We start from the raw sequence: 25,954 nt of genomic DNA on the forward strand, positions 1-25,954 counted from the left end.
AGGCGGCGTTTGGTATGCTTTCCTTTATTGGTCAGAGTATTGAGTACAGGAGTTGGGAGGTCATGTTGTGGCTGTACAGAACATTGGTGAGGCCACTGTTGGAATATTGCGTGCAATTCTGGTCTCCTTCCTATCAGAAAGATGTTGTGAAACTTGGAAGGGTTCAGAAAAGATTTACAAGTCTGTTGCCAGTGTTGGAGGATTTGAGTTATCGGGAGAGGCTGAACAGGCTGGGGCTATTTTCCCTGGATCGTCATAGGCTGAGGGGTGACCTTATAGAGGTTTACAAAATTATGAGGGGCATGGATAGGGTAGATATGCGAAGACTTTTCCCTGGGGTGGGGGAGTCCAGAACTAGAGGGCATAGGTTTAGGGTGAGAGGGGAAAGATATAAAAGAGATCGAAGGGGCAACATTTTCACGCAGAGGGTGGTACGTGTATGGAATGAGCTGCCAGAGGATGTAGTGGAGGCTGGTAGAATTGCAACATTTAAGAGGCATTTGGATCGGTATGTGAATCGAAAGGGTTTGGAGGGATATGGTCCGGGTGCTGGCAAGCGGGACGAGATTGGGTTGGAATATCTGGTCGGCATGGACGGGTTGGACCGAAGGGTCTGTTTCTGTGCTGTACTCTATGACTCTATAACTTGCACTCTAAAGAATTAACTCTCGAGTTGTTGCTGGCTAATTAAACCACAGTGGGTTGATGTATGTTTGGACTTGGATTTACTTGATTTGCTTTCGGAAACCCTTATGAGCCATTTATTTACTGAGAGGGCAAGTTCCAATCCAGGGCTTATCGGAACTCTGGGACCTTCTCCTAACTATGGAATTCAGCTGGTTAAATTTCAGTTATGCTTTTATGGTCTTCAGAGGTTCTCCACCTTGGTTTGTGGCAAGCTCCCTTGGTTTAGCAAAGTAGAGAATGCATGCTAATGGGAGAGAATGTGAGTTCTGTATCCAACAAGAAATAAGCATCTGGATTTCTCTGTTGTTTGGCTTAGAGTCATAAGGTTTACAGACAGTGCAGAAACGGACTCTTTGGTCCATCTTGTCCATGTCAACCAGGTGTCCCAAATTGTTGAATGATGCAGCATTGTTTGTGTGTTGGACACCTAGGTGCAATGAATCTCTTCTGTTCTTTTGATAAATATATTTTAACTTTGTGAAGTACAATCAGATTATGAGTGGCACAGATAGCCAGATGGAAATGTGAATGAATTCAGGACAACGTATTTAAATGCAAGGTGTGTTTGACACTTGTTAGGATGACCAGTTGGATGCTGCTGAAAATATTTAACTGGGTTTTCGTGAATCTGCAAGTGCATCGAGGGCAAATTGAGATGCTGCGGAAAGCAAGTAAAGAGGTGAGGCACTGATCTTTTAACCTGTTGGGAGAACTGTTGCAGGAGAGACAGATTCCATCTGAGGATTTAAGTTTCTTCTGAAAGGATTGAAAACTGTAGCCCATCATGGGATACTAAAGGTATCGCAGTCAGGGTTTTGTTTTGATTCAGAATAACTGACCAATGCTTCAGTTACCTGACATTCTGCTTTTGCGTTGCATTGCAGCATTATCTTTTTTCAGGCAGCTGACTGGAATTCCCCTGGGAACCAACATGCTCAGATTCATTCTGTTACAAAAATAGAAATTGCTGGAAAAGCTTAGGCTTGGCAGCATCTGAGAAGAGAAATCAAAGTTTGTTGGGATCACGTGACCCTTTCTCAGGAGTTCTGAGGAAGGACCTGAAATATAAACTGATTTATTTCCACGATGCTGCCAGTCCTGCTGAGCTTTTCCAGCAGTTTTGTTTTTTCTGCATCCACAGTTCTTTTGATTTTCATTTGGTTAGTTCCTTTAAGCAAGTTAGATTGAAATGTGTGTGCTGTAACCAACCATATTCTCTTAAAGAATTTAAAGAATATCATTTATATAGTCTTGTCACTGTTTTCACAGCACAGGATGAGAATGTAATGACCAGTTGTCTTGAATTGTATCTGCATTAAATGTGGATAGATATTTTTCCTTTTTTTTGACAGTATGATGGTCCATTTGTCTTTGTGCCTCTTCATAAGTCTCGCCTCGACTACCTACTGGTTACCTTTGTCCTTTTCTGCCACAGTATTAGAGTCCCATACTTTACTTGTGGGGAAGATGTCCAACTTCCATTTCTCAGGTAATGACTGAAACCACGGTCAAGTATTTTCACACCTTTGAGTGTGAAGAATGTGCGGTTTTCTTGTGTTTTTTTACCATTTGGTTCAGATGTGTTCAGCAGTCCCACTGTCAGCAGAAGGTTTATTTGCTTGTATACATGTGATTGTCTTGGGCAGAAAACGACAAGATCAGTTTTCTTCAGGTTGGGCATATATTTGTTATTTCTGTGCAGTGTTTAGATTGAACCTCCAGAATTGCTATTGTTAGAAAGCATCATGACTTTTTCACAAACTAAAATGCAGCACAGCCTCTGTGCTTGGATGTCTGTTTGCTATGCTATTGATATTCATCTTGTTTTTCACCTGCTCAGGCCTCTGCTTCGGAAATTGGGAGGCATTTTTACTTCACATGATCATGGAGACCACTTGTTCCAGGTTGTTTTAAATTCGGTATGTGAGAAACATTTTCTTCTTTGAAATACTTCATGAAATCTAAATTTGCAACACTTGATCTGAGAACCAATTTGAACTCAGCGAAGATGGGTTTGTGTTCTTGATGTGAGTTACTTTGTCATTTTTAATTCGAGCAGATACAACAACAGTCTTGAAAGCTGGGCAGAATCATTTTGGGGAACTGACCAGGCCCCCTCCAAAATGTAATATAATTCCACTTCACCAATTATTGTGAAACGTATTAAATATTATGCTGCATGTAAAATGTAGTGACTCCGAGGCCTTGAGGAGAGAGTGTTTAACCAATATTGTTGTTCAATATGCTGCCTACAAATGTTAAAAATGTTGTACTTAGTTCCTCTGCTTGTTTGTCGTTACAGTTGGGGTATCAAGCAAGACAGACAATGTCTGTCAGGGCGCAGTTAGCTAAAGGAAGAAATCAGTTTGGACTGAAACTACTGAAACCAGACTGAAAATAATTTTTTTTCCCAACAAGCAAACATGGTTCACGTAATGATCCAGCTCACATGAGGAACAAGCCCATTCTTTATATTTTGCAAAATCAGACGATATCTTGCATTTCCTAACTAAGAAAAATGGAATAAGATACACCCATGAGCTTGTTACCAAAAATAGCTGGGAATCCACAGTTGATCTGAAGCTGAAATAGTATTGTTTCAGCAAAGACGTATCATCCTTTAACTCAGTAAAAACTCAAAGAACTGCAGATGCTGCAAATCAGAAACAAAAACAGAAGTTGCTGGAAAAACTCAGCATCTGGTAGAAATCACAGTTAACATTTGGGTCCGGTGACCCTTCCTCAAGACCCAAAATGTTAACTCTGATTTCTCTACACAGGTGCTGCCAGACCTGCTGAGCTTTTCCAGCAACTTCTGTTTTCAATGCTTTAACTGTTAGTGCATTGACACACATTTTGATCACTTCATTTTTTTTGTTCAGCTGGAAGTGTGAAGGAACATTCATTTACTTAAAAGATCTCAAGGACTGGGAATTGGTATTCTGGAGCCAGTCGTTAAGCTGGGTACAACATGGACAATTTATCTAATTGCCTCCTGTTCCTCCTCCGAATGACCCTTTGCTGTCAAGTTTTTCAGAGAGACTTCAACCTGGCTTTTTTCGAAGTGTTGGAAAAATAGCCTTCTGTTTCTCTTGCTCTCTGTAGCTTTCCTCCCCACCTTTTTATTTTCTCCTTTCCTGAAAAGTAGTGACGTTACATTCCTCCTAATAGTCATAAGAGCATCCAAACACTGTGTTTTGACTTCTTCTAATTACATACCTGCCATCCAGTTTGTGTTCTCGAAGTTCGCACACATGCATATAGATAAATTCAAGCACTAAGCCTCACCATGTAGTTGTCAGATGTTGTTCAGCCCATGCAGGATTAGGGTATCAGGCTTCTGCTAAATTGTTTGGCTGCGGTTCTGAAGTAGTTTGATTTTCTTCACTGTTTTTCATTTTACAGTACATCGAGGAACTGTTGAATGAGCAGCAGAGCCTGGCAGTTTACCTGAAAAGTCCTGTTTCATGTCCTGTGCTTTCAAGTCTCTCAGGATTAGTGTGGTTGTCTCAGGTGTTTGATGTTTTTCAGAACTGTTTAATACCAGATGCAGTTCTCATACCTGTTGGTGTAGCTTATGATCGCATCGTAGAGGAAAACTACTTGGAACAAATGGTAAGATTGTTTGTGTGCAACCTTGGAGATGACATGAAAATTACTCAGCATGGTGATTGGACTTTATCAGACCTGCACATGATTATTATTTCTGGTTTGTGAAAGAAGCTTCATCCTATCTGAACATGAATTGTATATGTTTTCTTGTTTCATCTAATCCTATAGTATGAGAATGACAAGTGTAAAGATTGACTTTGGCGCTTAATCTTGGTTTTGCAAGATTCAAAAACCTACAGTCTTGAGTGAACTTTGAATTGAGTCACATCTGTCCAGAAAGCAGGCAGCCACTTTGCATACAGTGGCAGAGAGGAACACTGGTTAGGAAGGCAAGACAATTTTCTGTTCTTCACATTGTGATTTGAGTTATTTTCTTTCATGTGAGCAGGCAAAGCCAATATTGATTTCATACTTCTTCGATCCATGGTATTGTACCTTACTGTCCACCTCTATCACGTGTGTGAGACATTGTGTTTATGTTCTGCAAACAACAGTTATCCACCAGGTAGTAGGTAGGAATGGTTCAGGCCTTGTTTCCAGGAAGAAGCAGAAAACACATGACAATCGTAATTGAGAGGGTGGGTATTTGGAGAGTGGTGGTGGACATGCAAAGGGATTGCATGTCCTTGGTGGTGAGGAGACGATTTTGAACAGGAAATGTTGACATAGATATGAAATGTGAGAAGAATTGCACAAGTAAGTGGGGAGGGGTTTGACAAGGGGAGAAAAAAATCAAGTCAAAGTCAGAAAAAATAAGTTCACTGAGGCTGGCACAAGTAGAAACATTTGATCTATCTGGGAAGCCATGTTTGTGGACTTTGGGAAAAGATACAGGATTGGGTCAATGAGCTGAGAAGCTATTAGGAGAAGGTCATCAGATGAGGCGAAGTTGGTGACATTTGTGGACACAATAACCTGATGCTTCATTGTATGGTCACTATCCAGGGAAAATTGGAGAAAGTGTCCATGAGGTGGTGCTCAGCCTCAACAATGTAGAGGACAGTGTGCCAGACAACAGTAGCACCACTGTTTTGGCAGGCTTGATGACAAAGGTAGAATTGGATCGAGTGCACAGAGTGCCATCAGTTCAAAGAGCATTAGATTAGGACAGTGAGGAGGACAAAGAAATTCATGCAACCTATGTCACATCAGCAGTTCCAAATGAACACATTGAGTGAACCTAAAAGGCCAATAGAAGGGGTCCAGATCAAGGGTGAGTGTTGGAGGTAGGTGAAGTTGCCTGTGGGACAGGGAGAGCACACCTGTCCAAAAGAAATGAGCATGGAAGTTGAAGTGACGGAAAAACAATTCACCGTAATCGAGCCCAAAATTCATGGACTTGGGGGTTCAGGGGGATAAAACTAAGACTTTTGCTGTGTACGGAACGTGCAACATCGCAGTGTAAGATCGAAAGGGATAATAAAGAAATTCTGAGAAAGTTTGAGGAAAGCTGCATTTGGTGTCATTGATGCACGAGAACATAGAACATTTTCATTGAGGAGCAGGAATAGATCATTCAACCCTTGTTCTTCTGTTTCCACTCTTCTCTAATATCATGGCTGATCTGATTTTGGTTTCAACTCCACATTTCTGTCCATGTGTGTTAAACTTTGATTGTTGCTGGACCTGAGGTTCCTTAATCTTTTGATAATTTTGATTAATTGGTTGCTAAACACTGCTGTTCGTTCGTGTGCAAGAATCAGTTAACTGGTGTTACTGAACCTGGGTATTTCTTGAAATTAAAATCAAAGTTAAAACCTTCAAAAACCTCAATTGATCCAATGGTTCTAAACTGGACTTTTCGAATATCCAATCCTAGACACTTGAATTATCAATTCGAGATGTCAATTTGTAACTTAAATAATTTGCAATTTAGTGACAAGACAGTAACTTCAGTGAAAAATCATTTAAAAAAAAGTAATGTTATGTCTTATTCAAACTCCATACTGTTTGTTTTCCGCCACATTTCCACAAAAGACAGTCAGACAGACAAGTGCATTTTAGGGATAAATGAAAGAAAATGACAAAATTGGCCAGGTCACATAGGTGGTTTTCATGATACAAGGTTTCCACAGGAATAGATTATTGTTTCAAGGTTGATTTTCCAAAGATATTGATCAGGGCTATCTTTGCAGTTCACTGACAAGAAGTCTGTAATACTTCAAACTCGGTTTCTCTACTCTGAACATTCAATAGCTGATTACAGGGGGTTAGCCAGGGAGCTTGCAAATCTTCATGCGGTGCCATTAACAGCCAAACTAATCTGTTGGACTATAACCTGGTGTCCAATATGATTTTTCACTTTACTCACAGAAAACATAGCCCAAAAAGCTAGTTTAACATTCTGGCCTCTCCCCGTCAAACTGACTGTCTCCCCACAAGGTCTGAGTTCCAGTTAACATTGGCTATTTGCTTGAACTTTCGAGGCATGGTGGAACTGACTCTGAGGTTCGTCCTCCTTATTGACTAAAAGTGCTGTGTTTCGATATAATGGTCTTCACCAGTAAAAAATCATCTATAGAATCTTTTGTTCAGGGATCAACTTGCAATTGATTCTAGGCCTGACCTCTCAAATAAACAAAAGCTTGTTTGTCTATTTTTTTGCAATACAAGCTGTTGGATGCAGACCAAATGTTACTTTCAGTTCACAATTTCCAATTCACAACTCTAAACCAAAACTGATGACGCAATAAAATTTTAAAAATGAAAAATCTGTGGGTGTTCCAACAAAGCGAACATTGACTCACCCTTTGAAAGGCTGCAACAACTTTAGAAAAGATCACCCAAAGTACTGTCTTGAACAAAGAGCCCACGAACAGGCCCTTCGGCCCTCCAAGCCTGTGCCGATCCAAATCCACGATCTAAACCTATCGCCCAATTCCTAAGCATCTGTATCTCTCTGCTCCCCACCTACTCATGCATCTGTCCAGATGCACCTTAAATGAATCTACTGTGCCTGCCTCTACTACCTCTGCTGGCAACGTGTTCCAGACACCTACCACCCTCTGTGTAAAGTACTTTCCGTATGTATCCTCAAACATTTCTCCTCTCACCTTGAACGCGTGACCTCTTATTATTGAATCCCTCACCCTGGCAAAAAAAGCTTATCTCTGTCCACCCTGTCTGTACCCTTAATGACTTTGTAGACCACAATCATGTCCCCCCTCAATATCTTTTTCGAATGAAAACAATCCTAACCTATTCGACCTCTCTTCATAGCTAGCACCTTCCATACCAGGCAACATCCTCATAAACCTTCTCTGCACCCTCTCCAAGGTGTCCACCCACGTCTTTTGGATAATGTGGTGACCAGAACTGTACACAGTATTCTAAATGTGGCTGAACCAAAGTCTTGTACAGTTTTAACATGCCCTGCCAGCTCTTATACTTAATACCCTGTCCGATGAAGGCACGCATACCATACACCTTCTTGACCACACTATCCACTTGTGCAGCCATCTTCAGGGTACAATGGACGTGAACTCCGAGATATCTCTGCTCATCAACTTTTCCCAAGGCTCTTCCATTTATAGTATCGTTCGCTCTAGAATTAGACCTTTCCAAAATGCATCCCCTCACATTTGCCCAGATTGAACTCCATCTGCCACTTCTCCGTCCAAATCTCCAGTCTATCTAGATTCTCCTGTTTTCTTTGACAATCCCCTATGCTTTCTGCTACTCCACCAATCTTCGTGTCATCTGCAGACTTAGTGATCATACCACCAATATCCTCTTCCAGATCATTTATGTACATCACAAACAACAGTGGCCCTAGCACTGATCCTTGTGGAACACCACTGGTCACCTTTCTTCATTTCGAGAAAGTGGGGAACAAGAGAAAGGGTTGGTCCACTAAAGGATAAGGAAGGAAGGTTGTGTGTCGAAACGGATAGGATCTGTTGATATATCTTCAACTACTACTGTCTCCTGTTGCTCAACCAGTTCTTTATCCACCTTGCACGAACACCCTGCACATAATGTGACTTAACTTTCTTCATGAGTTTCCCATGGGGAACCTTATCAAATGCCTTACTTGTCCATGTATATGGCATCTACAGCCCTTCCTTCATCCATCAACTTGGTCACTTCCTCAAAGAACTCTATTGAGTTGTTAAGGCACGATGTCTCCTGCACAAAACCATGTTGCCTATCACCGATAAGCTCATTATGTTCCAAATATCAATAGATCCTATGCCTCAGTACCTTCTCCAGCAACCTTCCCACCACTGATGTCAGGCTCACTGGTCTGTAGTTACGCGGAATATCCCGACTACCCTTCTTGAACAGGTGACAACATGAGCAACTCTCCCGTCGTCCGACACATTACTTGTGTTTAAGGATGCTCCAAAGATATCTGTCAGGGCCCCAGCTATTTCCCCTCTCGCCTCTCTCAGCAACCTGGAATAGATCACATTCGGTCCTGAGGATTTGTCCACCCTATTATCTTTTCGCCTACCCAACACATCCTCCCTTCTTTATGTCAGTGATCCAGAGTAAACAAACCTCTATCTCTAATCGCAACATTTATTCTGCCCCTCTCCTCAGTGAACACTGATGCAAAGTAATCATTGAGAATCTCCCCCATTTTGTCAGGTTCGGCACACAATCTTCCTTCCTTATCCTTTAGTGGACCAACCCTTTCTCTAGTTACCCTCTTGCTTCTTAAATATGAAGAAAATGCCTTAGGACTCTCCTTAATTCCGCTTGCTCAAGTTATTTCATGAGCCCTTTTAGCCCGCTTGATTCCTCGTTTAAGGTTGTTTCTACTTTCCAAATATTCTTCCAAAGCCTGTTCTGTTCTTAGCTGCCTGGACCTGAGGTATGCTTGCCTTTTCCTCTTGGCTAATCACATAATTTCTGCTGTCATCCAGCATGATTGAATCTTGCCTCTCCTATCCCTTGTTTTCAAAGGGACATGCCTATCCTGCATTATCTTCAACCTATCTTTGAAAGCCTCCACATATCAAATGTGGACTTACCTTCAAATACCTGCCCCCAATCCACATTTCCCAGTTCCTGCCAAATTTTGATATAATTGGCCTTGTCCCGGTTTAATACTCTTCCCTGAGGACCACTCTCATCTTTGTCTACAAGTATTCTAAAACTTAAAGAATAGTGGTCACTGTTCCCAAAGAAATCCCCCGCTGCAACTTCTACCACCTGGCTTGGCTCATTTCCCCAACACCAGGTCCAGTATGGCCCCTTCGTAGTTGGACTATTGACTTATGCTCTATAAAACTTTCAGGATGCTCCTTCCAAATTCTGCCCCATCCAGACCTCTGACATGAAGTGTGTCCCGGTTAATGTTGAGAAAGTTAAAATCTCCCAACACCACCATCCTGTTGCCTCTACATCTTTGCATAATCTGTTAACCTATTTGTTCTTCTACGTCAAGGTCACTGTTGGGATGCCTGTAATACAGCCCCAACAATGTATCTCCACCCATAATGCCTCACTACCCAAGCCCTCCATTGTGTCCTCCTTTAGCACAGCCATGATGCCATCCCTGACCAGTAATGCAACTCCTCCCCCACCTTTTACTTCCCTTTCTGTCCTGTCTGAAGCACCTGTAGGTCAGGCAGCATCCAAGGTGCAGGAGAATCAGCGTTTCGGGCATAAGCCCTTGAGGCATTCCTGAAGAAGGGCTTATGCCCGAAACGTCAATTCTCCTGCTCCTTGGATGCTGCCTAACCTGCTGCGCTTTTCCAGCAACACATTTTTCAGCTCTGACCTCCAGCGTCTGCAGTCTTCACTTTCTCCTGAAGCATCTATATCCTGGAACACTTGGTTGCCAATCATGTCCTTCCTTCAACCAAGTCTTTGTGATCGCAATAATGTCATCACCCCCAGGCACCAATCCAAGCTCTGTTTGTCTGCCTTACCGCCTATACTCCTTGCACTAAAGCATACGCACTTCAGACCATCAGTTCCCTTGCATTCCTCTGCTCTCTGTCTTCGCTTCCCCTTAGTAATGCTAACTTCATGATCCTGTTTCTTAGAGTCTCTGCAGTCCTTACAGTTTCCACCTTACTGTCTACTAGTCTTCTGGTTCCCAGCTCCCTGCCACATTAGTTTAAACCCTCCCCAACAGCAGTAGCAAAAACTCCTCTAAAGACATTAGTTCCAGTCTGGTTCAGATGCAGAATATCCAATTGTAATAGTCCCACTTTCCCCAGAACCGGACCCAATGTCCCACAAATCTGAACCCCCTCCCTTCTGCACCATCTGTCAAGACATGTTTCACCCTGCCTATTCTTTTATTTCTACCCTAGTTAGCATGTGGCACTGGTAGCAATCCTGCGATCACTACCTTTTAAGGTCCTCTTTAACTTCTCTCCTCGTTCCCTGAATTCTGCTTTCAGGACCTCATCTCTTTTTTTACTTATATTATTGGTGTTTATATGTGCCATGACAATGGGCTGTTCACCCTTCCCTTTCAGAATGCTTTGCATCCGATCAATGACATCCCTGACCCAAGCACCTGGGAGGCAACCTACCATCTGGGAATCTCATTTTCGACCACAGAACCACCCATACAATAGAATTCCATATAACTATGACCCTATGAGTCTTTTTCCCGCCCTTCTAAACAGTAGAGCCTGCCAAGGTGTCATGATCCTGGCAACTGCTGCCCTCCCCTGGTGAGCCATCTCCCCCAACAGTATCCAAAATGTTTTGGAGGGAGATGACTGCAGGGGACACTTGCACTGCCTTCCTACTCTTTCTCTACCTTTTGGTCACCCATTCACTGTTTCCCTCAGCAATTCTAGTCTGCGGTCTGACCAATTCATAAACGTGCTATCCACGACCTCCTCAGCATCACGGGTGCTCCAGTGAGTCCATCCGCAGCTTCAGAGCAGTCATTTGGTCACACGAGCTGCAGCTAGATACACCCGAAAGTGTAAGAGTCTGGGATGTCAATCAAGCAAGAGACACATGCTATGGGTCTTCATGTGACTGACAACAATGTGCCACATGGGTACTTTTCATCATGCACTTCACCTGATTGTGGTTTTTAAAGCAGACATCACATTGACACGATCAGCTTCTAATGTGGCTCACATCATCTTAGTTTGCTGATTTGTAGCATTGAGTGACTATGGAAACAGTTTTTGTTAAGTTACTGAACTGACTACCAGCAGTTAAGGCCAGTTCAGTGATGTATGCTTTGGCATTTCCAGGGTAAATCTTCAAAGACTGGAGTGTCATGGGATGCTTACTTTCAACTAGAGGGTGTTGTCCTTCTGCTTTCTGTCTCGGAGCTTACAGAAAGGCAGGATGCTTTATTCTGTTGACCACAGTTGTTGCAACCTTTGATTGTCCTGAGACACCCTTCTCTCTTTCTCTGCAAAACTAAACCAAGACATGAAGTCTGTCTTTCTTGAGTCCAGCTGTTGTTGCTTTTGTTTCGCGTGTAAATGTTTTGCACTTTGATCTTGGTGTGCCTCACCCTGAAGTGCTCTGGCCCACACAGTGACCAGGCCATGCAGACATATTGGGTAGAAATGATTGCAATCACATGACACTCATGATGATCCCCATTTTACCTTCAATTAGACACTGTTCCAAAGCGTAATCCCCTTATAAAACCTTGCATTAATGACTGCAGATTCATACAGAATTCTGGACACAGTTTCCATTTGCTTGAGGAAGTGAGAAGCGTAGAACAGGTAAATGAAGAGGGGGTCGACAAAATCTTAAGATCCTAATTTGTTGCTTCATTTAATCTATGAAAATGGCTTTATGGCAGCATCTTTATTGCTTGATGAGCAAAGTACCTTTGTGACGTCACAAATTCACTGGCATGATCTTCATGAGAGGACAGGAAGATATTCGAAGAAAATTTAGTTGTTTGGTTTGTACCAGAGTATCACATCAATATCTCGAATGCTGACACATTTGTAACTTGAAATTCGTAGTTAAATGTTGTAAATTTCTGTAGGGACCTGGAAAGACTAGTATTTTTGCAGCAGTTCGTTGGGTGCTCAGGTTCCTACAAAAGAACTACGGCTGCATCCGGATGGATTTTGGACAGCCAGTTTCTCTGAAGGTATGAAGTGGGTTTTTCTGTGTTGGAGCACTATGGTGTTGCATATTTAGCGTTAGTGCGCATTCATAAAAGCGGGCAGTGAACATGAATTCCCTTGAATAATTCAGTGACGTGCATCAGTTGAGAAATATTTTAGACTTGAATTCTGGTCAAAATAGATTATAATTTCAACAACCTGTTCAGTCATCAGTCTGTTGGGTTAGTTGATACATGAGTGGATGTGTACTTGCAAAAGTATTTGCAGCTCTTTGGCTACTTTTAGTACAATGCCCAGATTGACTGAAGTCAGTTTTAACCTGACATTCAACAAGAACCTGCATTTATATAGTGCCTTTAAATGATAAAATGTTGCTCAAGATTTGTGAAGTGCTTTGAAGTAAAATTTGACAGTGAGACACGTAAGGAGATGCAATGTAAGGTGACCAAAAACATGATCAAAGCTGGAGGTTTGAAGCGATGTCTTAGGTGGGACAGAAGAAATGTGAAACACTTGACCTTTCTAATGTGGGTTGACAGCTTAGTTTGCATTTCTTTGAGGAGTCTCGTTCATGTGGGTTTTTCTCTGCTCTAGGATTACATAGAGAATGAAGGAATGCATTTGTGCAGCTCTGCAATTCCGCTCCAGAAGATCTTATTGCCCTGTGTGCTCGGATGCAGGTGAGGAAGAGAGACATTGAGTGTTTTGAGCACTAAGTAACTCAGTTCACCGTTGAAGGTTCATTTCCTTTTGTGTCCTTTTTTCAATACCTCACAGTATGTGTTGGGCCTTCCAACTAAGATAACTGTGCCACCATAGAGAATAAATCAAATCCGAACACTTTTTGAAAAAAGTGATCTTAAAACATGTTGTGTGCATCTTAATGGCTAGGTTAATCCTCAGTGATACAATATTAGACTGACTAGAAGGTGCCAAGTTCACTGCTTATTTTAGAGTCAAGGAATTCTACAGTACAGAAACACACCTTTCAGTCCAATTTGTCCATGCTGACCAGGTATCCTCAATGAATCTTGTCCCATTTGCCAGCATTTGGCTGACATCCCACGAAATCCTTCCTGTTCATGTACCCATCGAGATGCCTTTTAAACATTGTAATTGTACCAGTTTCTACCACTTCCTGTGGTAGCTTTTTCCACACATGCACCACGCTCTGCTTGGCAAAGTTGTCCTTAGATCCTTTTTATATCTTACCCTTCTCATCTTAAACCAACGCCTTTTCGGTTTGGATTCCGGTACCCTGGGGAAAAGACCTTGACAGTTTACCTTATCCAACTCACATCTCAGCCAACCTTGGTAATAGTTAATTTGCAGGGAAATAGTAAGCATTATATTCAGAAAAAGAAACAGCTGGGAGGAGGTTATTTGGAAAGGCTCAAGATAGAAGTTGTTTTTAGTGGAGAAGTGCTGGCAGTGTATGAGATTTTCCATTTGAAGTTTTTTAGAGAGTGAAAATCTTATTTCTGTTACTCTAAAGATAAGGGACATTCAAGTGTATGTGCAGGATTGTCATTCCAAGAGGGAGATAGCGATTGGATAAGAGTGGTTGTCAGTGGTTAAAACTTGAGATTCTTGTGCACTATTTCAAAGGGAAAAAGACGCATTCATTCAGAGAAGAGACACAGAAAAAAGGTTTAAAATTAATTTTCAGTACAAATACAATTAGCTGAAAAATGAAAAAAAATGAATTTATGTCGTGCCTTTCATGACCTCAGGATATTTGAAAATGATTTACAAACTGTGAAGAATTTGAATTATCGTCAGTGTTGGGCATGGGGGTAAACTGTCGTCAATTTTTGCATGGCTGGCTCTGCAAACAGCAATGTGATGATGAATAGATTACCTCTTTGTTCAGTAATGTTAATTGAGGGATCAACATTGGCAAGTGCTCTGGGGATGACTCCCTTCAAGGTTGTGTCATGGAATCTTTTATAACAACCTGACAGCAAGGATGGGATTGTGGTTTATCATCCAATTCAAAACTCAGGAACTGCGGCAGCACAGCCCTCCCTCTGTAGTCCAATGAAGTGTAAGCATTGGCCATATCCCTCTAAACCTTTCCTGTTCACATATCTAACGGCCATCTGGTTTGAAGCCCTAAATGGAAGCTATGAGCCCTGGATAACACTTTGCTTCACAATCTATGATTGAAACCCATACTTTAATGGAAGCACATAAAAAGTGCAACAGATAATTGAGTAACATTCATCCTGACAAAATGGGGGCATTTTCAGCTAAAATTCATCCCTTAATATGCCTGAACTCTCCAGCATTGTAACCCTCAATCTCATAAGGACAGCTGCAACCTGTTGATTCTGAGCATACTCTGCTGGAACATTTCCACACTCTGGAATCATGCATGGTAATATTGTTTGGAGTGTGGGAACTAAGACCAGCATATAGATTAGATTTCAAAAGCTATTAGCGTTGTCCTCCGGTGGTTTCTTATTTGTAAATACTATGATTTTAACCTCCAAGGTATTACCTTTCAGTTGTCCTGATGCATACATATAGATTCTGTGTTCATTGTTTTCTGGAAAGATGGAAATTCAAACTTAAACATAGCTGTTCAGACAACTTGATAAGATAGAAACCAAAAGAACTGCTGATGCTGTAAATCAGAAATGCTGGTAAAGCTCAGCAGGCGTTGTTTGTCATTAACAAATCGTCAATATTTTAATATAAGGCATTATGTTTCAGCACTGATGCTGTGTACTATGAGAAGTCTCAGGACTGGCTATTGAACAATGATGAATTGATACAACTCAGCAAACACCATCGAGCGCTAGTAGCTGATCTGGGACGACACATGCTTTACAGTAAGTTGACTGGCACTGATGAACACCTACGCCTACTGTTCAGGGATCTGTTTGTCTACGTGCATCTTCAGCAATTCATCTGTTCTACTTCAGCTATTTCATGCAATCTTAAATTCTACTTGCAATTTGTGCCAGGTGAATTTGGTCAAGTTTAGCATTGACCCTAAAGGGCAATGTAATTTAGTCGTGGGAAGTAGCAAAATTATATAACCACAACTTGAGGAGACTGCAGGAGCTTGCAACTTGATGTTCCAGACTGTGGCATCCAACCTCTTAGTCATCACATCTAGTTAACCTCTCATGTATTATTGTTAAAGAGTCAGTTGGAGTCACATGTAAAAGGAAGGTTAACATGACTGGTATCATTGTTTAAAACTTGAACCACTCGAGCCAATTTGAACTGTCAGGATATTGGCATCAATTCTAGTACCGGTGTGAAATGTATCCAGAACATGACCCTATTTTGGAAGACCTGTTGATCTCAGTTTAGAAAGTTAGAAGTTTTTCTATTCATTCTGATCTGTAATTAAAAGTTTTTGGTCTTGTTCAGAATTATGAAACTGTAGTGAAATGGGTACTGATGTCCTAACTCAAGCTTCATTTACAATGAGTTTTGGATTATTTTTATTTGAATGCTCTTTCTCTTTTTCATTCCATTTTTTTGCATCTCTTGAAACCTCGAGTAGCCTATAATTCCAAAACAAAAAGTGATACATTTGAAGTTGTGGACTTACATATTGATCATTTTATGGAACGTCATCAGTTGGAATTCTTAAAACACGTAAATAACAAAGTCGTTCTCAGGAGTACAGCACAGTTCACTGCAGAGCCGAATATTGTGTATGCTTCTGATTCCTTTGCTAACATGATCCAGGTGAGGACAAAATAGACTTCAGTTTTGTCCTTTTGAAACATAAATAGTAAGGGAAGAATCTGTTCTTCAGGAGAAGATGGTGTAAAGAATCTACCATCCTTACATGGTTTGGCCTGTATGTGACTCCAGGGTTCACTAATATGGTTAACTCTTAACTGTCCTCAGAAATAGTTGAGCAAACCTTTCAGTTGTATCAAACCATGAAATAGTTCAGAAACAGAATGGAACCTGACCTTGAACTGGGTGTGGGATCAGACCATATGATGTCCCAGTCATCACCATCATAGTATCTGGGTGCATGCTGTTCTGCAGACAGGATAGACCCAGTATAGTTTGTGGAACAGTGGCATAGTTTTGGGAGTGAGTTGCCTCAGGCATCTTCAACATTGTGTCTGGACGCCATGAAGTCTTATGGTATCAGATCAAAAATGGGCATGAGTTCTCCTGTAGCACCACCATCTCTTTATTGACAAATGTGTATTTCATTTTGAGCACCACTTGGAGGAAGGGTGCAGACTGTACAAAAAATGGGGAATCACTGACCATCACCCAAAAGTGGCACCGCACCACTACTGCTGTCTGAGCTTGTCAAGTCCTGATTGATGTGGCTCCTCAAGTAGATTTGTGGCAGGTGATGAGGGAACCAACAAGACGGAAAAGCATGCTTGACTTTGTCATTCCCACTCATCTTGTCACTGATGCATGTGTCGATGGCAGTATCAGTATGCGTTACCATCACACAGACCTTGTAGAAACAAAGTGACTTGGGCACATTGAGGATATCCACCAGTATATTATATGGTACTATCAGTGTGCTAAATGGCATAAATTTCACATAGGTTGAACAACTTCAGACTTGACATCCATAAGGCAGTATGGGCCATCAGCAGCAGCAACGTTGAACTTCAACATTACCTACAAAATCATGGCTCAGCATAGCTCCCACTTTGTCATATGCCATCTATCTCTGCCATCTCGACCATCAAGCAAGGGATCAAACTGGTGAATTGAAGGTTAAGTAATTCCACAGTCAATAAATCAAATCTAAAGTCTGCAGTCCTACTTGATGCAGTCATGAATGGTGCTGAACAATTTCTCAACTGTTTGGAGGTGGAGGCTCTACAACTATCCCCATCTTAATGGTGAGGGAGCCACACATGAATGCACAAGATAAGGCTGAAGCATTTGCAACAATCTTCAGCTAGTTGTGTCAAGGAAATGATCTATTTCAACCTTCTCTGGAGATTCCCAACATCACAAATGCCATCCATCAGCCAATTCAATTGATGCCATGTGCTACCAAGAAACCGCCTACGCATTATTGAAGCTTGGGCTGATAAGTGCCAAGTCATATTTTTGCTACATAGTGTTGCCAGGTAATAGATATTTCCAAGCCCTTGACATTTGACAGCGATACCATGGCTGAATTCTTCACTGTCAAGATCCTGGCAGTTACCATTGACCAGAAACTGAATTTGACGAGCCACATAAATAGTGTGGTACGAAGAGCAGGCCAGCAGTTCAGAATTGTGCAATGAGCAATTAATCCCTGGTTCCTCAAAGCCAGTCTGCCTTTTACAATGCTCCAGCAACACTCATACAGCTTGACACAAAGCAGCCTGCTTGATTGGCACTGCATCCACAAAAGTTTGCTCCCTCCACCACTGAAACATAGTAGCTCCCTTGTGTGCCTTCTGTATTGCACTGCAAAAATTCACCAAGGTTTTTTGGCAACTCTTTCCATAGCCAGACTCTGTACCATCTCAAAAAACAAGGGCAGCAAATCCATGTGAATACCACCACCTGCAATTTTCAACCCAAACCAGTCACTATTTTGACTTGGAAGTACATTGTCATTCCTTCACTGCTGCTGTATCAAATCTTGGAACTCCCTCCCAAAACAGCACTGGGTGTACTGACACCAAATGGACTGTAGCTGTTTAAGAAGACAGCTCACCATGATGTTTTCAAGTGCTGTTGGTGTTGGGCACAATCTGCTGGCCCTACCAGAAAAGCCTACATTCCCTGAATGAATGAAAATCAATGAAAATATCTGTGCTTTCTTGAAGAGAGTAAGGAGAAAGTTTATTGGTACATACGACGGCTGAGTAGCTTGAGCTGGGTGGTGAAATTGGACATCCGGGAGCAGAGAAGATTCAGGGGATATAAATAGTTTTCAAACCATGTGATTTTCACATAGCAAATGGAAACTGTTTGAGCTGACAAGTGGTTGGGTAACCAGGTGTTATAGACTTAAAATAAAGGACCAAAGAAATTGAAAGGAAATGTAAAGATTTCTTGACAGAGTTGGCAATATTTGGATTGTGTAACTTGTAAGCAATTGTGAACAAAATTGCACATGTGCTTGAAGAGGACTAACCTGGGATATTATTAGGTAAATGATCATGTGCTAGATGAAATTGATCAGCTTTTCTGTATTGAAGATGAACAGAATGGCTTTTTCACATTAGAAGGTTCTCTGTGTTAACCAGTCATGATACTGCGTGGAGAACACTTGTCACTGAAGACTTAAATTTGTTGTGAGTAATACCTATTCTTTCTTTCCGATAGCTGCTTCTTGCTCCTCGGCAGTTATGTCCACCACCATCTTGGCCTGCCTTCTATTTCACAAACATCAACAGGTAGGTTGTATCTGTGATAAATAACTTCATTTCAGTTATAACAAGCGCATTGATTTGCAAATGGAGAAAGTGAGGACTGCAGATGCTGGAGATCAGAGCTGAAAGATGTGTTGCTGGAAAAGCACAGCAGGTCAGGCAGCATCCAAGTAGCAGGAGAATCAAAGTTTTGGGCATAAGCCCTTCTTCAACATTGATTTGAAAATGTCTGCTTTTGGGGTATTTTTAAAAGATCACTGAGAAATGAACAGTTCTGATCATTGCTGAAATAAATAATATTTTAAAGCCATTAATACTTTTAACCAAATCTTTCTCCAGGGCATATTTCTGAGCACATTGGCAAAGGATTTCTGCTGGTTAATGAATGAGGTTCTCGCACGGCATTTTGATGTCGGATTTTCAGGGAAGTTGCTGGATATTGTGCTGCATGCCCTTTTTCTGCTGAGAGAATGTGTGATACTGAGGAGTTGTCCACTGAATAATCTGATTGTGATACCAAAGGCAACCAGGAACGCTGTGGAGGAGCTCAGTTTTTACAGTAATTCTATTCTACCTGTCTTTCTTGGTGAGGCTGTAGCTGGTAAGTAGCGAACCATCTCTTTATTTCAGGAAAATAGAAAAAGTGGATGCAGCATTTGTAAAAGAATGGAAGGAATGTTTTGCTGAGAACCTGCTTTCTACAACAAATGGTTGTACCCCTGTTAACATTGCTCTCTGTCATTTTGGTACTCAATAAAGTGTTGTGCACTTCCAGTATTTATTTCTGCTTTGATTAGTGCTGAGTATTCTTCCGTCATTTCACTTGGAGTCTGTCTGCAAGTGAACTGATAAAAAAAAATGCCCATGGATGTTGTTTTCAAGTTCAGTATCAACTTGGTTTTCTTCAGCTGTGTTTATTATGCTGTGAGATAATGTTTCTGATTGTGTATTGCATAATTATGAGGAGTGTTTAGCATAGAAAGGAGCAAAACTTGATGCTGTCCATGCTTCGCAACAGCAACCAATTCCTTCCTCTGATGAAAGAGTAGTTTGATGGCAATCAAAGATGGCTTGTGTGTGCAGGATGGTAGAGAGCCTATGTGGTGTATGACTGCGGACACTTCCCACGTCAAACCTATCATCTCTTTTCTTTCAGCCTGTGCTTTAAATTCACTTCTAAGGGAAGTGGCTAAATACATGGTGGACTGGGACTCCGATGCAGAGGTTGCAATCAGCCAAGAGGAACTTATCTGTAAAACTGTTCAGCTGTGTCAGTTACTCTCCAGTGAGACACTGCTTCTACCAGTAAGAACAGTAACAGTTTGTATTCAGAGATTAAAACAGAGCATATTGTTTAGAAAAGAAGTGATTTTAAGTTATGGGAATTGAAGAAATTCAACTAAATTGAATTGATTGACTTATTGTCACTTGCATTTTAAAGTGAGTAACAGAATAAAATCCGATGAAAAGCTTCAAATGTCAGCTCAGTCTAGTGCTATTTTGAAGAGTTTAAGGTAAAAAGATAGAACTGAAAGAGAGTTCATCTTCATTCCACTGCCTCCACCCTGAGTTCTGAACTAGCTCACCAGTGACCCTTGCAATGCCACCCTGCAACATCTGCGCCAGACCCACCACTGTAGCAATTGCCACCCTTTAGGTGCCATCTCTTTGCTGCTAGTCTCATTTCACCGTTGCTGAATCCCATGCTGAATCCACAGTCACCCTGCAAATGAAGACACTTGAAAGTTGCCATTATAAATTTCTGCATGGATATTTGTGTCTGACAAAGCTGAGCAAGCAATGATGTGATCGAAAAAATTGATGACGAGGAATGTTAGGCCTTGGACCGATACTTCAGGAAACAAGACCACGCATTTGGTGGTCGTGCTTTTAGAAGTTTTGGCATTAAATTCTCGAATGATGTTTCTGCTTCTCGACATTGCTTAATTCTGTGTGTCCCACTTGAGCCCCTCTTATTTCGCGGAGCATTTTGGCGCCATTTTTAATAACTATTTGTTTGACTGAGCATTCATTTTGTTTGTTACATAAATTACCTTGGCACATTTTTCAGTTTTAATTCAGCTTGTGACGTGCAGGGGGAGTTCAATCAGTAAATAGTGGTGTTATTCGGCATTATGTTATTTTCCTATGCCTGAATGATTTCTATTAAAAACATTTATTTTCAGTTGTTTCCTTACTTTCCACCATAACAATCTGTATTTTACTTGAAACTCCTGCAGCCCTGCCAGTCAGTGTACCAGTTTTCACAGGAAGCAGTGGACAAGCTGATGTATTGTGAGATTCTTCTCATGGAGGAGGTATGATCATTTTTCTAGTTACTGTGCTGATGAGAAGGTGACTCATGGGAGTTAGTGTTTTGTTTCAGTCATCATTGGAAATTTGGATTCTGTGGTTGTAGACAGCAATGTGAAAAGTTATTCCTGACATTATCCGGATCTTTAGCCCAGGACACTTCTATTGAGAAAGTGATAAACAAAACCTTTGGGATTTTGACCTTTATCAACTGAGGTGTAGAGTACAGAAACTAGATATTTGCAGTGAGTATGTACAGAACCCTCGATTGGCCTCAAAAAGATTATTGTGCCATTTCTGGGCGGCACATTTCACAAAGTATGTGGCAGGAAGTGCCACCATGTAGAATGTTTCTTGAGAATGGTTGCAGAGATCAAGTACTCCATGTTTGTGGATTGGAGTATCCTTCAAGGAGAGAAGATTAAGAGAACATTTTGTCAAGGTGTTCTTAATCATGAGCCTTCTGCACAGACAGAGAGAATGTTCTTTGTGGTTGAAGGACGGAGAGGCAGTGTATTCTGATTTAAAGAGATTGACACATTCCAAAGCATTTTCATACAGCATAATCTGAAATGCATTATTTGAGAGTTCAGCGGAGGCAGATTTATTCAAAGAAGAAATCGGATAATTATCTGAAAAGAGGAGTAATTACAGTGTTGAGCAAATATGACTAGTTGAAATGTTCTTGCAGAGTGCCAGCACAAACATTATGGACCAAACAGCCTCTTTCTGGGCTGCAACAGTCAAATGATTCCACATATTCTCTTCAGATTTTAAAAAACAGGTTGTTACATTTCAAAATAAAAACAGAAATTGTGGAGAAACCCAGCTTCTCAGAAGAAGTGTCATGGAATCTGAAAGTCAGCTTTCCCTCCACACATGCTGCCAGACCTTCTGAGTTTCTCCAGCAATGTCTGTTTTTATTTCAGATTTCCAGCATCTGCAGCTCTTTGTTTGTTTTGTATGTGAACTGCTTTTGAATGTTCGAGAGAAATAATGGTCTGTCTTGTTCCATTTTGGAATTTATGAGGAGACTTGTGGACTGTAGACGTTGAGAGACTGAATTTAAATCCAGGTCTGAAAAGGTTTCTCATTCACACAAAGGTGTCAGAGGCAAGTTTTTAGTTTTTCTTCCTGTGCATAGGATCAGGCGATGGAAACAAGAGTCTACAGCCTATTGAGGACAAACTAATGAAGGTCTTTTGTCCCACGAGTGAAGTAACCAGTAATCCAAATTTAAAAACCATAAGTGTGATAGTTGCCAATGAAATCAATCAGGAACCCATTGGTTAGATTGTGAAACTTGACCACAAGGAATAGTTAGGACAAATAGCATAGAACCACCAATGTGAAAGCTCGGAAAGCACGTGGGAGAATAAGGAATATGAGGTTGTGCTGCTAAGATTAGATGAAGCAGAGTAAGAAGAGACTATTGTGAAGCATTAATGCTGGCATGAACCACTTGGGTTATCTGACGACTTAAGTAAATTCCACTTCAGTGTGGAATAGCAGACACACACATCTGATAGCGAATGAATGGAATATACAGTGTAGAATAGGCATTCCCTCCACATTCTTGGGCTTAAGAGGGTGAAGTATATATATGATTGTGACTGTAGGAAGCTGAAGTATCATGATGGCAAAAGGATGAGATTTGACTTTGTTCATCTCCCAACAAAGACTTGCGATCTGAACTAAGAATGAAATGATCCCTGAGATCATGTACTAGAGAAGTTGTTAAAACAGGCTGTAGCAGATTAGACATTGATCCACTGTTTATTCACCAGCCAGCTGTAACATTTTCAGAAGTGATCTCTGGGTAGAGGCAGGAAAACATTTGGCAGATGGCACTTAATACAAGTGTGAAATTGTGTACTTGGATGGAAAGGACAGCAAAGCAGTGTACTATTTAAATTGAAAGCAATTGCAGAACCGTCTGATGTAGCGGTATCTGGATGTCTGGTACATAAATCAGATAAAGGTATTATGTAGGGAAAGCAAGTGATTTGGAAGGTTTGAGAAATGTTGTTTATTGCAAAGGGAATGGAATGTAACAGTAGGGAAGCTGAACCATAGTTATACAGTGTGTTGGCGAGAGCACATCTCAAGTACTGTGTGCAGATTTTGTCTCTTTGTTTGAAGAAAGAAAGAGTTGCTTCAGGATCAATTAACTGAAGATTCACATGATACATTGCATTGTCTAAAGACAGAACATGTCTGTCTTAAATCTGTCTGTGTTTAGAAATAATCTTTTTGAAATATGTAGCATTTTGAGAGGATGAGATGAGTGGATATCTTGTAAAGTTCCCTCTTGGAGTAAACGCTGGAATGAATTGTAGAAATTCCATTTGAGAAAGATGAAAATATCTTTCACTGAATTACTCGTGCAGAATTTTCTTCCTTGTAATGCCGTGGAGGCTGATATTTCACAGGTATTTGAGGCGAAGTTGGATGGCTTTCTGCTTGTCTTGAGAGCTTTTGGGTGCAGACAGAAAATTTGAGCTGGGATCACAAACAAATTAATCATGGTCTTCTTGAGTAGTGGTGCATACACAAAGGGCCAAATAGCTTTAGTTCTTAAATAATTGTCCTGAACCTTTTGCTTTTTCTCCTCCTTTTGTAGAATGAGAACAAACAGCCAGCTTGTGACACATGGCAGAAACGGTTTGGGAAGGAGATGACATGGAAGGTGATGGATGATTTTGATGACTCTGAGAGTGACACTGATGAAACAGTCTGGACCTGTTATTTTAAGGTATAACACTCATTTGAAAATCTAGCTACAGTAAGAATGTTCTCAACTTTTCTACATTTGAAGAACATGTACATAAGACTATGTGTTAAAATTTCATTGCGGACGTAATAGACTAACAACTTCGCAGAATTATTTGGCTGAGCATTGGATATACTGGTGGACAGCCACTGGAAGCCAAAATTGCAGAATGATGCGAATCTTTTGTGAGGTTGGTTGATTGCTCAAGAGCAGAGTTTTGACTTGAGTTAGTATTTCTGATGTAAAAGTACAGCAGCTAACTGTGTTAACATTCATGGGGGTACATCTTTGCATTTTGGTTGGTTGTACACAATGAGTCAGCTGTAAATCTAAGAGTAGAACAGTATGTCTTTGCATTTTTGGTCTTGTTTCTTATTTTGTTCAACTCGGTTTGGCAGCAGGTGCCTAATGTATTGTTATATTATTTCCAGCTTGGCCAAACCCAGGAAAGCCACACATTTTTCCTTTTTCTCTGCAGCTTGCTGCAGCCTGTATTGAAAGTGTATGAGACAGCAGCAGGTTTGCTGCACAAATTGGACTTTCCAATAGAAGGTATTGTTTGCATAATTGTTGAACTACTTTTGAATGATCAAATAATTAATAAAATAAGAATTTTGAGCGCTTTGGTGGTGTCTTGGTTTGTAGAATGCTGTCCCTTGGCTTGTATCCATCTATCATGAAGACACCACCCCTTTCCTCCTCAATATTCATGATTTTGGAATGTCACCAATGGTTTTGTGTGTCATGAGTCTGAGTGGGATGCTCAGGAAATGTCACCTTTGAAACTGAGATGTGTTGAAGTTGGAATCTTTGCTCATATGAATAAACAAAACAATCACCTTTATTGTTATGCCATTCAAGTAAATCTGAAAGGAAAAGTGAACTTATTGCATCTCAATAAATAAATTCCAGTTCCCCTTTTATGTGGCTTACCTGGCTAATGTGTTTAACAAGAATTTTATTAGAAGTGTCCTAGGCAGCCCAAAATTCTCAAATTTCACATGCTATGAATTGAGATCGTGAAAAGAGAACACAGCCATTCTGACAGGATTCAACGAGAAAAGATTCAAGCTCATTCTGCTTCCGTGCTTTTTCCTTCAGAGCCGCAGTGTGTACTGAAGATGTTTCAGCTTTTGAATGCACAGGGAGAAGAACAGCATGGTGAGTCAAACAATATAACAGAATGATTTGAATCAACGATTTGCTCACGAACCACTCCATTATGCACAGGAAGGAATGATTACAGATATCGTGTTCATGGCATATAGAAAAGTCATGTCGCTGTTTTAAAATTGGTTAGCACTGTGAGCTTCCTTTGGCTGATCTCAGCTTGTTTCAAATGTGGTTATTGTTCACTCAGCAACAATGAAAGATTTTTGGGTTCATGTCAATTTTAACTGTAAGAGCTTACTCAGTAAGTTTATCATAGTAATTTTTATTGCAAAAATATGCTTTATTCATAAAATTATTATCCAAAGTACATGAAAAGGATTCTCAATCTGTTCTGTACAGTCTGTGTGGAGAGAAAAGAGAGGCATAAATGACAGAAATTTGACATCCCACAAAGAAATCTTGCAGTTGCAAAAGACCAAGACATTTTTTAAGCCATGCAAGTTAAAATATGTATATTCATTTTGAGGCATCAGTGGGGCCTGAGAACTGAATGGACCTCCACCTTTGTTTGGCAAACGAAAAAGTTCCTTGAACCAAGTGCATATTCCTTTTTGGCCCAGTTGATGTTTGTCTATATGTGTCCGGGAAACAGCCCATGGAGCATGGAGTCCTGAGTCAGGGAGCTCTCAGGACAATCCTCAGCAAAAACCACTGCATTTCTCTTCAGATCATCTTTACAAAGGCAGATAGTGGGAGATAGTGTAGGACTGTCTTTTTCCCCTCTGTAGCCAATTCAAGGGCAGCATGTGGTGGTGGAGGAAGTACTGATGTTCACAAAGGATCTCTCAGGCAGTGCTTTTCTCACTATGAGCTAAGCCACATCTTGGTGCTTGTTGGAAAGCTCTGATTATAAGGCATTCTGCCAAATTATTTCAACAGTCTTGCTCATGGAACCACCTCACAGGATAAATCCTCTCATTTTCCCGCAGGGTCGTGAGGACACCACATGCTGACCACTGTTAGATGAAGGTCTGGTCAAATGTGTTTTCCTTGGCAAATTTTACATGAGGGCCAGTAATATGAAATGTTTCAATCACTTG

General features: G+C 40.9%; 1 protein-coding gene across 7 annotated transcripts in view; it reads left to right on the plus strand.

Annotated features, from left to right (window-relative positions):
• LOC122543105 (glycerol-3-phosphate acyltransferase 1, mitochondrial-like) overlaps nucleotides 1-25,954 on the plus strand; it is a 59,668-nt gene that overhangs the window by 21,637 nt on the left and 12,077 nt on the right. For 4 of the 7 annotated variants that reach the window (XM_043681364.1, XM_043681365.1, XM_043681366.1 and 1 more), the window contains exons 7-20: nucleotides 1,267-1,366; nucleotides 2,040-2,176; nucleotides 2,528-2,606; nucleotides 4,093-4,302; nucleotides 12,242-12,349; nucleotides 12,921-13,006; nucleotides 15,045-15,163; nucleotides 18,609-18,679; nucleotides 18,995-19,256; nucleotides 19,812-19,960; nucleotides 20,896-20,973; nucleotides 23,592-23,723; nucleotides 24,173-24,293; nucleotides 24,843-24,902. In XM_043681364.1, the coding sequence (XP_043537299.1) occupies nucleotides 1,267-1,366; nucleotides 2,040-2,176; nucleotides 2,528-2,606; nucleotides 4,093-4,302; nucleotides 12,242-12,349; nucleotides 12,921-13,006; nucleotides 15,045-15,163; nucleotides 18,609-18,679; nucleotides 18,995-19,256; nucleotides 19,812-19,960; nucleotides 20,896-20,973; nucleotides 23,592-23,723; nucleotides 24,173-24,293; nucleotides 24,843-24,902 (1,712 nt within the window). The remainder of the gene's footprint in view (nucleotides 1-1,266; nucleotides 1,367-2,039; nucleotides 2,177-2,527; nucleotides 2,607-4,092; nucleotides 4,303-12,241; nucleotides 12,350-12,920; nucleotides 13,007-15,044; nucleotides 15,164-18,608; nucleotides 18,680-18,994; nucleotides 19,257-19,811; nucleotides 19,961-20,895; nucleotides 20,974-23,591; nucleotides 23,724-24,172; nucleotides 24,294-24,842; nucleotides 24,903-25,954) is intronic. The other 3 variants (XM_043681363.1, XM_043681369.1, XM_043681368.1) reach the window with 3 other exon arrangements.

The sequence above is a fragment of the Chiloscyllium plagiosum genome, chromosome 42 (genome assembly GCF_004010195.1).
Source record: "Chiloscyllium plagiosum isolate BGI_BamShark_2017 chromosome 42, ASM401019v2, whole genome shotgun sequence".
Taxonomy (NCBI): Eukaryota; Metazoa; Chordata; class Chondrichthyes; order Orectolobiformes; family Hemiscylliidae; genus Chiloscyllium; species Chiloscyllium plagiosum.